This window comes from Oncorhynchus clarkii, chromosome 7, assembly GCF_045791955.1.
Source record: "Oncorhynchus clarkii lewisi isolate Uvic-CL-2024 chromosome 7, UVic_Ocla_1.0, whole genome shotgun sequence".
NCBI classification, from domain to species: domain Eukaryota; kingdom Metazoa; phylum Chordata; class Actinopteri; order Salmoniformes; family Salmonidae; genus Oncorhynchus; species Oncorhynchus clarkii.
This window is the reverse complement of record NC_092153.1, coordinates 70683069-70696671: the sequence shown is the minus strand read 5'-3', so window position 1 is coordinate 70696671 and position 13603 is coordinate 70683069. Positions and strand designations below refer to the sequence as shown.

The 13603-nt window shown below is 40.7% G+C and overlaps 1 protein-coding gene across 3 annotated transcripts; it reads left to right on the top strand.

Annotated features, from left to right (window-relative positions):
- Window positions 1-103: 103 nt before the first annotated feature.
- LOC139413791 (zinc finger matrin-type 1) lies at window positions 104-11936 on the top strand. 3 transcript variants are annotated; one of them, XM_071161549.1, is made up of 7 exons: window positions 104-262; window positions 2744-2847; window positions 3149-3223; window positions 3802-3949; window positions 9249-9518; window positions 9730-9820; window positions 9969-11647. In XM_071161549.1, the coding sequence occupies exons 1-7, from the start codon at window positions 121-123 to the stop codon at window positions 10990-10992; spliced, it is 1854 nt and encodes a 617-aa protein (XP_071017650.1). In that variant the 5' UTR covers window positions 104-120; the 3' UTR covers window positions 10993-11647. The 3 variants fall into 3 exon arrangements, with proteins under 3 accessions (XP_071017650.1, XP_071017649.1, XP_071017651.1); XM_071161548.1 differs by having other exon boundaries at window positions 106-262; window positions 2678-2847; window positions 9969-11936; XM_071161550.1 differs by having other exon boundaries at window positions 106-262; window positions 2747-2847.
- Window positions 11937-13603: the final 1667 nt, after the last annotated feature.

Here is a 13603-nt window from a genome sequence, read left to right as displayed (position 1 = left end):
TATTGGATTGGAGTGATCCATATAGCTCACATAACCGTGGTTAAATACGTAATCTTAGTTATCATGTTCTGCTAACATGTATCGACACATTGCGCCTGCGTTGCTCAGATAGGAAGAAAGATGGAGAAGGGAAGTATCTGTGCTCCGCTGCTAGCGGAGTCAGATACTGAAAATAACATTATTTCTACTCATAACGTGGCTTCTGTATCAGATGCTGACACAGTAATAAACACTAATAATACCAATAGTTCACAGATTGAAGGTGAGTTCATTAAGAACGCGAAATTACAGCGTCTGGTGAATGGATGCCCAGTTCGTAGCAAGCTAGCTAGCAATGCTGACGTTAGCCAAGGGCGTTCTCAAAGTTAGCAAGTTAGCTAACTGTTAAATGTCGAATTAGGCACTTTTGCCTATGATAGGATCAACTTTAGCGAGCTAGTTATCCGATATGACCACTTTCTGTCGGTTAACAATCGTGTCTTTCCCATGTGAACGTCGTTTTACGCATATCCTTGTAATCACTGCCAGCTAGCTAACTATATACGTTAGCTAATACGTATAAACACTTGACTGGGAGGCCCTAAAGTAGCTGCCATTGCATTGAAGCCAATTTGCTAGCACAATCCCCCCACTACAGTTGCTGTCACATTGGATGGGTTAGCACGAAATTATTAGTTATTCAACTCCTATTCAATCAGAACCGGTGCCTGGGTTAAGAAACTAGCTAGAAACTAGAAACAAGGCACATTGTTTTTGTCTTACCTGGGTCACCAGTCTTGAAATAGGGTCTTGGCTAATTTATTCAAAACACTGCCTAACTAGCTAAACATGTATTACCTCTTGTGAAACTTTTTGACTTGTCTAGTATTACATTCAATTCCATTATTAGGTATAGGCTATCTCTTTACACAGTGCTCAACATGACTGTCTGGAGAGAGTATGCAATACCAATAGGTTGTCAACATCAACAAACAGTTGTTTTCAGTTCATTGCTATACTTAATATAACTTATATCTTGTGCAGTAGTAAGGGACTTGTATGCCAATTCTGTCAATTCACATCAGCCATATTGAAAATGCCCACACACTGGTGTTCAAACCTTCTGAACATCAAGTTCAGTTCTATTTCTGCTATCTTGTTTACCATCACTAAAGGGTGCGGTTAACATTTGGTAAGTACTGTACTTTAAAGTAGTATATGTGTGTAGAAATCCAGTTTCTTAATGGGACATTTTGAAAGTAAAGGTTGTGGAAGCAATAGCCATTTTGAGTTCTAGCAATAGCACGAAGTGCATTCTCAATTGTAGATGGTTTTGAAACGATGATTTATAACTCCCAAGATTCAAGCATGGGCATGCGTCAATGAACCTAGTATGTAGCCTGCCGGTGAATTATTCTCCATGGAGTCCTCTCGAAATTAGGAGAGCAAACAAGTGGGAAAGGAAACATAGTTGATTTCTAAATTAATATTACAGGGTGTAGTCAAGGCAAAATATGGGCACTTTATAATCCAGACAGATAAGTTATCAGTAACATTGAGTAGTGTTTTTAAGGCCTACTTTACGGTTTATGATTGGGGTACAGTTAAAATGATTTGTGATTAGGCAGAGGACCAGTGCATTGTCCTCACCCAAAGATTCAGCCACATCTGTGAATTCAATTTTAGTCCTTCCTTCTACAGAAAGATGGTAGTGTACATGATACACCGTCTGCATGCAAGAGATTACAGTATGTGTTGCTTTCTGTTATTATATTTCAGAATGAGCCTTGACAGCATTTGGAATGATCAATTCAGTAAAAGTGATAGTAAGAGTGTTATGGCTTCAGACATCTGATACTTGGAATACATTATGTAGTGAAGTAGATAGTGTACATGTAATGAACTGAGCTTTCACCCTACACAATTGACAGTAGGTTAGAATCAGTGATTTTCATACCAGTTTATCACATTAAAGGGGCACTTTCTAACCTCACATTCATGATCTCCAGCATCATATCAGTGTCTACGTTATGTGCGAACAGTGATTTGTCTACGTTCTGTTGTCAAAATGATCAGTAGAAAAGGTTCTAATGACCCCCAAATTAGATTACATCTTATCAATCTAATATGAATCAAAATAGTGCATTAGTGTTACTGTAGATCACATATAAACATTTAAACATCAGTGGGGAAATTCACTTGCAACAAAGACTGACATTGATTTATTGCAAGACTCAGGTTTGGCAGTCATTGGGTCGAGAAAATTGAATCTGAGTAGTGAGGTTGGTTCTTTATAGTTGTACTTCATATTGTTTCTTCTAACGAAATGGTCACATTTCCTTACAACTTGCCCTCTCCATTTTGTCAAATGTCCAAACATTTTCTCATTCATCTGCACACGTGGACTAAGATGTTGACTTGAGTGAAGACCTATGGTCGCTCTTAACTCAGATGCTGCTTTCAATAAGCTCAATGTTTCATAGTTATTTTATTTGTCTTGGTTATGTACAGTACACGTGTGGGTCGATGTCCCAGGTTTTCTCTTTTGTGTTTTCTTTCAACTTTATTATCCATTTCACACAGTGATTCATGCAATCACAACAACAACAGATGTACTCTATTTTTCACAGCATGGTGCAAATATTTATCTTCTGTTTTGAGGATTTCATTTGTATTGTGTATTTTGTCTTTCATCCAGGCAGTCTTTTGTTCAGAACGTTCTCTGAACATTCAAAAATGTTAAAGGAGCGTTCCCTGTTCCCAGCAGACTTGGGAGAAAGTGACCTGAAGGGTCTCTTCACGGACAGCCACTGCCATGTGTGTGAGGCTTCTCTGCTGTTCGAGTCCCAGAGGATCGCACACTACGAGGTATGTGAGTGTGTGTCCACGTCTCAACACTTGTGTTGTAATTATGATAACCAATAACATTTAAACGGTACATTCCTTTAGGTCTCAACGCACTTGACATTGTTTGGGGGTAACTTGCTCCACCCACCACCAATGTGTCTGTCTACCCACCAACCCAAGTTTAATTCAACAGATACCATCTTCCTCATCATATTTTAGTGTGTTCATTTTACGAGCTGAATGTCTTAATGTTAGCCAACTGTACAGTTTGAGCTCTGCAAAGAAGCTAGAGAAAAACATTTATAATGCCCTCTGACTGCAGGGAAAGAAGCATGCTCAGAAAGTGAGAGTCTACGTGCAGACCAAGAAAGATGAGAAACGAAGTAAAGACTTCCAGGTAAGACTTTGATGGAACAGATGCCTGGACAAAATGTTATTTGCATTTTTTTTTTTTTATTATTATTTTTTTTTAAACTAGGCAAGTCGTGTGTGTGTGTGTGTGTGTGTGTGTGTGTGTGTGTGTGTGTGTGTGTGAGTGAGTGAAAGGGGGGATACCTAGTCTGTTGTACAACTGAATGCCTTCAACTGAAATGTGTCTTCCGCTTTTAACCCAACCCCTCTGAGTCAGAGAGGTGTGGAGGGCTGCCTTAATCAACATCCACGTCTTCGGCGCCCGGGGAACAGTGGGTTAACTGGCTTACTCAGGAGCAGAACAACAGATTTTTACCTTGTCAGCTCGGGGATTTGATTCAGCAACCTTTCGGTTACTGGCCCAACGCTCTAAACACTAGGCTACCTGCAGTGAATGCCATGATCACATCCCTAAAGTGTTGTTGTAATGGGTCGACATGGTCCAATGCGTTCCAACCCGATCCAGGTGAAATCAATAAGCTTCTAGAGAGCATTAACCTCTGAAAGGTTGTAGACTATCATGTTATTGTTACAGTTGTGGGTGTGTGATGTTGTGTTGAGCAGAGAGGAATCACTATGGACAAGGACCGCTTCTGTGAGCTGTGCAGCATGGTATTCAGTTCTCCGGTGGTGGCCCGCTCCCACTACGACGGCAAGGTCCATGCCAAGAACCTGAGAAAACAGGCCCTCTATCCCACCACCCAGCCAGCAGGTTAGTACGGTCTATATCACACTGTCTAATAGATAGGTTAGTACAGCCTATATCACTCTAATAGACAGGTTAGTACGGCCTATATCACACTGTAATAGACAGGTTAGTACAGCCTATATCACACTGTCTAATAGACATGTTAGTATAGCCTATATCACACTGTCTAATAGACAGGTTAGTACATCCTATATCACACTGTCTAATAGACAGGTTAGTATAGCCTATATCACTCTGTCTAATAGACAGGTTAATACAGCCAATATCACACTGTAATAGACAGGTTAGTACTGCCTATATCACTCTGTCTAATAGACAGGTTAGTACTTCCTATTTCCCTCTGTCTAATAGACAGGTTAGTACTGCCTATATCACACTGTCTAATAGACAGGTTAGTACTGCCTATATCACACTGTCTAATAGACAGGTTAGTACAGCCTATCACACTGTCTAATAGACAGGTTAGTACAGCCTATATCACACTGTCTAATACACAGGTTAGTACTGCCTATTTCCCTCTGTCTAATAGACAGGTTAGTACTGCCTATATCACACTGTCTAATAGACAGGTTAGTACTGCCTATATCATTCTGTCTAATACACAGGTTAGTACTGCCTATATCACGCTGTCTAATAGACAGGTTAGTACTGCCTATTTCCCTCTGTCTAATAGACAGGTTAGTACTGCCTATATCATACTGTCTAATAGACCGGTTAGTACAGCCTATATCACTCTGTCTAATAGACACGCTAGTACTGCCTATATCACACTGTCTAATAGACAGGTTAGTACAGCCTGTATCACTTTGTATAATAGACAGGTTAGTACAGCCTGTATCACTCTGTCTAATAGACAGGTTAGTACAGCCTATATCACACTGTCTAATAGACAGGTTAGTACAGCCTATCACACTGTCTAATACACAGGTTAGTACTGCCTATTTCCCTCTGTCTAATAGACAGGTTAGTACTGCCTATATCACACTGTCTAATAGACAGGTTAGTACTGCCTATTTCCCTCTGTCTAATAGACAGGTTAGTACTGCCTATATCACACTGTCTAATAGACAGGTTAGTACTGCCTATATCATTCTGTCTAATACACAGGTTAGTACTGCCTATATCACGCTGTCTAATAGACAGGTTAGTACTGCCTATTTCCCTCTGTCTAATAGACAGGTTAGTACTGCCTATATCACACTGTATAATAGACAGGTTAGTACAGCCTGTATCACTTTGTATAATAGACAGGTTAGTACAGCCTGTATCACTCTGTCTAATAGACAGGTTAGTACAGCCTATATCACACTGTCTAATAGACAGGTTAGTACAGCCTATCACACTGTCTAATACACAGGTTAGTACTGCCTATTTCCCTCTGTCTAATAGACAGGTTAGTACTGCCTATATCACACTGTCTAATAGACAGGTTAGTACTGCCTATTTCCCTCTGTCTAATAGACAGGTTAGTACTGCCTATATCACACTGTCTAATAGACAGGTTAGTACTGCCTATATCATTCTGTCTAATACACAGGTTAGTACTGCCTATATCACGCTGTCTAATAGACAGGTTAGTACTGCCTATTTCCCTCTGTCTAATAGACAGGTTAGTACTGCCTATATCACACTGTCTAATAGACAGGTTAGTACAGCCTATATCACTCTGTCTAATAGACACGCTAGTACTGCCTATATCACACTGTCTAATAGACAGGTTAGTACTGCCTATATCACTTTGTATAATAGACAGGTTAGTACAGCCTGTATCACTCTGTCTAATAGACAGGTTAGTACAGCCTATATCACACTGTAATAGACAGGTTAGTACAGCCTATATCACTCTGTCTAATAGACAGGTTAGTACAGCCTAATCACACTGTCTAATAGACAGGTTAGTACTGCCTGTATCACACTGTCTAATAGACAGGTTAGTACTGCCTATATCACACTGTCTAACAGACAGGTTAGTACAGCCTATATCACTCTGTCTAATAGACATGCTAGTACTGCCTATTTCACACTGTCCAATAGACAGGTTAGCACAGACTATATCACTTTGTATAATAGACAGGTTAGTACAGCCTGCATCACTCTGTCTAATTGACAGGTTAGTACAGCCTATATCACTCTGTCTAATTGACAGGTTAGTACAGCCTATATCACACTTTCTAATAGCCAGGTTAGTACAGCCTATATCACTCTGTCTAATAGACAGGTTAGTACAGCCTATATCACTCTGTCTAATTGACAGGTTAGTACAGCCTATATCATTCTGTCTAATAGACAGGTTAGTACAGACTATATCACTTTGTATAATAGACAGGTTAGTACAGCCTGCATCACTCTGTCTAATAGACAGGTTAGTACAGCCTATATCACACTGTCTAATAGACAGGTTAGTACAGCCTGTATCACACTGTCTAATAGAAATGTTAGTACTGCTTATTTCACACTGTCTAATAGTCAGGTTAGCACAGACTATATCACTTTGTATAATAGACAGGTTTGTACTGCCTATATCACTCTGTCTAATAGACAGATTAGTACTGCCTATATCACTCTGTCTAATAGACAGGTTAGTACAGTCTATATCATTCTGTCTTATAGACAGGTTAGTACAGCCTATGTCACTCTTTCTAATAGACAGGTTGGTAGAGCCTATATCACACTGTCTAATAGACAGGTAATTACAGCCTATATCACACTGTAATAGACAGGTTAGTACTGCCTAAGCACACTTTCTAATAGGATGGTTAGTACAGCCTATATCACTCTGTAATAGCCAGGTTAGTACTGCCTATATCATTCTGTCTAATACACAGGTTAGTACTGCCTATATCACGCTGTCTAATAGACAGGTTAGTACTGCCTATTTCCCTCTGTCTAATAGACAGGTTAGTACTGCCTATATCACACTGTCTAATAGACAGGTTAGTACAGCCTATATCACTCTGTCTAATAGACACGCTAGTACTGCCTATATCACACTGTCTAATAGACAGGTTAGTACAGCCTGTATCACTTTGTATAATAGACAGGTTAGTACAGCCTGTATCACTCTGTCTAATAGACAGGTTAGTACAGCCTATATCACACTTTCTAATAGACAGGTTAGTACAGCCTATATCACACTGTAATAGACAGGTTAGTACAGCCTATATCACACTGTCTAATAGACAGGTTAGTACAGCCTATCACACTGTCTAATAGACAGGTTAGTACAGCCTATATCACACTGTCTAATACACAGGTTAGTACTGCCTATTTCCCTCTGTCTAATAGACAGGTTAGTACAGCCTATATCACTCTGTCTAATAGACAGGTTAGTACAGCCTAATCACACTGTCTAATAGACAGGTTAGTACTGCCTGTATCACACTGTCTAATAGACAGGTTAGTACTGCCTTTATCACACTGTCTAATAGACAGGTTAGTACAGCCTATATCACTCTGTCTAATAGACATGCTAGTACTGCCTATTTCAGACTGTCTAATAGACAGGTTAGCACAGACTATATCACACTGTCTAATAGACAGGTTAGTACAGCCTGTATCACACTGTCTAATATAAATGTTAGTACTGTCTAATAGACAGGTTAGTACTGCCTATATCACTCTGTCTAATAGACAGGTTAGTACTGCCTATTTCACACTGTCTAATAGACAGGTTAGCACAGACTATATCACTTTGTATAATAGACAGGTTAGTACAGCCTGCATCACTCTGTCTAATAGACAGGTTAGTACAGCCTATATCACACTGTCTAATAGACAGGTTAGTACAGCCTGTATCACACTGTCTAATAGAAATGTTAGTACTGCCTATTTCACACTGTCCAATAGACAGGTTAGCACAGACTATATCACTTTGTATAATAGACAGGTTAGTACAGCCTGCATCACTCTGTCTAATTTACAGGTTAGTACTGCCTATTTCACACTGTCTAATAGGCAAGTTAGCACAGCCTATATCACACTGTCTAATAGACAGATTAGTACTGCCTATATCACTCTGTCTAATTGACAGGTTAGTACAGCCTATATCATTCTGTCTAATAGACAGGTTAGCACTGCCTATATCACTCTGTCTAATAGACAGGTTAGTACAGCCTATATCATTCTGTCTAATAGACAGGTTAGTACAGCCTATATCATTCTGTCTTATAGACAGGTTAGTACAGCCTATGTCACACTGTCTAATAGAAATGTTAGTACTGCCTATTTCACACTGTCTAATAGACAGGTTAGTACAGACTATATCACTTTGTATAATAGACAGGTTAGTACAGCCTGCATCACTCTGTCTAATAGACAGGTTAGTACAGCCTATATCACACTGTCTAATAGACAGGTTAGTACAGCCTGTATCACACTGTCTAATAGAAATGTTAGTACTGCTTATTTCACACTGTCTAATACACAGGTTAGCACAGACTATATCACTTTGTATAATAGACAGGTTAGTACTGCCTATATCACTCTGTCTAATAGACAGATTAGTACTGCCTATATCACTCTGTCTAATAGACAGGTTAGTACAGCCTATGTCACTCTTTCTAATAGACAGGTTGGTAGAGCCTATATCACACTGTCTAATAGACAGGTAATTACAGCCTATATCACACTGTAATAGACAGGTTAGTACTGCCTAAGCACACTTTCTAATAGGATGGTTAGTACAGCCTATATCACTCTGTAATAGCCAGGTTAGTACAGCCTATATCACACTGTCTAATAGACAGGTTAGTACTGCCTATATCACACTGTCTGATATACAGGTTAGTATAGCCTATATCACGCTGTAATTGACAGGTTAGTAATGCCCATATCACACTGTCTAATAGACAGGTTAGTACTTCCTATATCACTCGTGTCTAATAGACAGGTTAGTACAGCCTATATCACTCTGTCTAATTGACAGGTTGGTTGAGCCTATATCACACTGTCTAATAGACAGGTAAGTACTGCCTATATCAGCCTGTCTAATTGACTGTTCGGTACTGCCTATATCACTCTGTCTAATAGACAGGTAACTATTGTCTATATCAATCTTTCTAATAGACTGGTATGTACTGCCTCTATCACACTGTTTAATAGACTGGTAAGTTCTGTCTAATAGACAGGTAAGTACAGCCTATATCACTCTAATTGACAGGTAAGTACTGCTTATATGACTGTAGTGTGTTCATTGTGTTAAAGTTTATTTCACTCTGCCTAATAGGCAGGTTAGTACAATTAATCTAATACTATTATAGTCAGTGGTTAAAACTGAACCCACACATCTCTCTTTTGCTATCAGACACTCTCCCTCAAAGGGGCCTCGGGTTGGCCAAAGCAGGCCCACTCCAGGCCTCTGGCATTGACCAGGGAATGGTCGAGGAGGGGGGGAAGGGACCCCAGAACACCTCAGAGACTGTGGACCTGAGTGACCCTAACAAGCACTGCCGCCTGTGTGCCGCCTCCTTCAACAACCCCCACATGGCCCAGCAGCACTACGCCGGCCGCAAGCACCAGAGGAACCACTCCCGCCAGCAGCTGCTCAAAGACCTGGGAGAGGACCCTGCACAAGGTACCCATGCCCTACGCTGTCTGTCTCTCTGTGGTAATAGACCTGTCAGTGAAATGGGTGGAAAGGAAAGCATGCCCGGAGAGGAAAGGAAGTAATTGGCCAAGGTTTTTAATCCCTGAAATAGCTCCATCTTCTCCCAAAATGCAAAAACAAGGTTTCTGTCTCCTCTGAGGAGTAATTATGATATTCTGTCCACTATTCCTGTTTGCAGCCAACTACTTCACATGTCCGGTGTGTAACATTAAGCTTGACTCTGTGGAGATGTACCACGCTCACATGCAAGGAAACAAGCACCAGATCAAGTAAGAGGACAGCCACATTCATTTTGTCCTCATACATTTCATGAAGAACACACTTTGTTTCCTCAAAACAGATAATTTTCACTAAGTTCCCAGCTCTGCACTATGTCAAAGTATGTAACCCTTTGGCTCTCACCCTGTGTCCCATCAGAGAGAAGAAGGTTGTTGACCTATGCAAGTCTCAGAAGAAGGTGTATGATTCGTTCGCAGATGAATTGGCCGACTACATCCACGTGCAGAAGGCCCGTGGTATAGCCCCAAAAACCAGCTTCGGGGCTACCGGGGAAGAGGAGGAAGAAGAGGGAGAAGAAGAAGCGAACCTCAGCAAGGTTGACGGCCAAAATAAAACCACCTTGGGCCTTCCTCCTTCTTCCCGCCCTCCTCTTCCTCTCACCTCTCTTCCTCTGCATCCTGCTGCTGCCTTTTATCCTCCTCCACTTTGGTGCCCGCCCTATCAGGCTCCTCCCACTCACTTTGGGTTCAAGGGAGGCACCTATGAGCAAACGGCCTGGGGCCACACTTTCCCTCAGCCCTTCCCTCCAGGATCTGCTCCGGCAGGCTTTATTGGCTGGCCTAAAGCCAGGGGGAGGGACAATGAATGTTCAAGCTCCTCCTCTTCCTACACAAGCTCCTCCTCTTCCTACAGCAGCAGCAGTGACAGCAGTGACAGCAGTGACAGTGACTACAGGCACAGAGAGAGGAAGAGGAGGAAGAGGAAGATGAGGAAGGAGAGAGGGAGGAGGGCGAGAGAGGAGGACTCAGAGGAGAGGAAGAGGAGGAGGAGAGGGAAGAGTCTAAGAGATGATGACACAGAAGGGAGAAGAGGAAGAGAGCATGACGAAGAAGCGGAGGAAGAGAGGAAGAGGAAAAGAAAAAGACTGCACTATAGTAGCAGGAGTCACAGGGAGGGACACAGGGCAAAGAAACGCCGGGAAGAGGATGAAGAAAAAGAAGGAAGGAAGGAGGAGAAAGAAGAGAGTACAGAGGAAAGGGTGGGAAGAGGAGAGGAGAAGGAGGTGCATATTCAGGCTGAGATTCAGGAAGCGATAGAAGAGAGGGAGCAGGCCAAGGAGACCAAGGCCAAACACAGGAAAGACAAGAAGAAGACCAAGGAGAAAGTGGACACCAGGACAGAGGAGGAAAAGCTATGGGATGAGTCCATCATAGGCTTGTGATGCAGAGAACCTCCTGGAACCCACCATCTGAAGACTAAAGCCAGGAACATACTCAATACAAATATGTCTAGTGACATGATAAAATGTATACAGTTGGTGAAAAGCAACCAAGTTCTACGTGCTTCCCGAACTTTGTAGGCTCACGTGAAGACGTGTGACCGATCCATTTGGCATCGCAATTTGCAGCAAACAAGCTCCCATGTTCTTGTTTTTTTATGTTCACCAACTGTCAGCTCTTGATGATGTCACTAGACGTCTTAACGCGTTAAGTATGTTCCAAGTTTTACAGCTGTCAAGCCGGACATTGCAGACGTCAACAACGACAACAACATTGGCTTACGACGACTGACGTTACACAGTCATGACACAAGCAGCAGTGTAGTAATGCTAGCTGGCTAGCCATATGCTTAGTGTAAAATAAGGGTTTGTGTCATGAATGTAATATAGTTTATTCACATCAGCTGCCATGACTGTTTATTACGTCTGCTATAACGTGCTTCTGACAGCGAGATGATGGGTGTACAAGAAATATGTCATGTTGTCGGCAACCTCGACACGCAACTCTATTGCACATCCATTTTGAAGTAACAGCACACTTCACGGCGCAAAATAATATAATGTTGCAATGACATTAAAGGCCCAGTGCAGTCAAAAATTTGATTTCCTTTGTTTTATGTAAGGTTACGAAGGGAGGGTATATTACTAGAAACGTTTTAAGTTTACCTTTTAAATACCATAGTTTTGGTACTGTATCTTTCAAGGGTTTTATGTAACCTGTCACAAAACATCTAGTGGCCCATTTTGGAACTTCAGATTATCACAGGTGTCTGTAGTCATCTCTGGCCCTCTGTGTGGCCTTAACACATGTCAAATGTATGAAATAATTAAATACGATTTAAAAATAGACTGACAAACCATTAAAACATTATCCTACATATAAACAGTTAAAACTGTTGAGTTTTTACTCTGAGAATTAGAACCATGAAAACTTAATAACTTCTTGGTGATGGGGCAGTATTTTCACGTCCGGATGAAATACATGCCCAAATTCAACTGCCTGCTACTCATCCCTAGAAGATAAGATATGCATATTATTAGTAGATTTGGATAGAAAACACTGAAGTTTCTTAAACTGTTTGAATCATGTCTGTGAGTATAACAGAATTTATGTAGCATGCGAAACCCCAAGGAAAAACCATTCAGATATTTTTGTTTTTTTGAGGTCACTCTCTTTTCAATGAAATTTTCATTGGGAATTCAGATTTCTAAGGGACCTTCTTGCAGTTCCTATTGCTTCCACTGGATGTCACCAGTCTTTAGAAATTGGTTGAGGTTTTTCCTTTGTGTAATGAAGAAGTAGCCCTGTTCAAAACGAGGGTTACTTCAAGTGTACTGTTAGATAGAGGCACGTGACCAGAAAGGTAGCGTCAGTTTGTTTTCTTCTTGTATTGAACACAGATCATTCCATCTTCAATTTTATCGATTATTTACTTTAAAAAATACCTAAAGTTGTATTACAAAAGTAGTTTGAAATGTTTTGGCAAAGTTTACAGATAATTTTCGAGATATTTTGTAGTCACGTTGCAAGTTGGAACCTGTGTTTTTCTGGAACAAACGCTCCAAATAAATGGACATTTTGGATATATATCGACGGAATTAATCGAACAAAAGGACCAATTGTGATGTTTATGGGACATATTGGAGTACCAACAGAAGAATCTCGTCAAAAGTAAGACATGATTTCTATTTTTATTTCTGTGTTTTGTGTCGTGCCTGCAGGGTTGAAATATGCTTCTCTCTTTATTTACGGAGGTGCTAACCTCAGATAATAGCATCGTTTGCTTTCGACGAAAAGCCTTTTTGAAATCTGACATGTTGGCTGGATTCACAACATGTGTAGCTTTAATTTGGTATCTTACATGTGATTTCATGAAAGTTAGATTTTTATAGTAATTTATTTGAATTTGGCGCTCTGCATTTTCTCTGGCTTTTGGCCAGGTGGGACATTAGCGTCCCACATATCCCAGAGAGGTTTTAAACTAAGTTTATTCTTCCCAAAGGGTCAATACAGCTACATTAGACAAAAACATGTTTACAATAGTTGTGGTATATATATCCCACTTTGGGTGGAGTCTCCTCACTAAACATTGTATCTTTATTGGTAGGCAGGAAACTAAGTGATACAGGTAATTAACTTTTCTTCTACCTTAACGTGACCTGACCTGTCCTCGACCCCCTTCATCACTAATCCATGGCTCTCTTCCCCCCATATCAATGCCTGCCACATGTGATCGCTTTCCCTACACTCAGTACATTCCAAGCTTAATTGCACCCCCCATATACCTTCTTCCTACAGATAATCATTAACCTCTGGTGTAGCCCCTCGGCTATGGCACCCCTCAGATCCAAACATATCAGTCCCCCCTTTTTGAACACCTGATATCATACTGTTCAACGTTACATACACTTGGAAAGTACTTAAAAATGGACAAACAATGATTAAAAATATATAAACACAAAATTAACCTAAACATGATTAACATTCACCATGAGGTTTACAAACTCAGAGACTTATGGCCTCTGTTCTATGATCACACCACACACAATCTTA

Excerpts from the sequence above, each read along its gene's own strand:
- LOC139413791 (XM_071161548.1), top strand. The coding sequence starts at position 121 with ATGGAGAAGGGAAGTATCTGTGCTCCGCTGCTAGCGGAGTCAGATACT. Across the intron at positions 3,224-3,801 it reads AACGAAGTAAAGACTTCCAG|AGAGGAATCACTATGGACAA; the intron begins GTAAGACTTTGA and ends TGTGTTGAGCAG. Across the intron at positions 3,950-9,248 it reads TCCCACCACCCAGCCAGCAG|ACACTCTCCCTCAAAGGGGC; the intron begins GTTAGTACGGTC and ends TTTTGCTATCAG.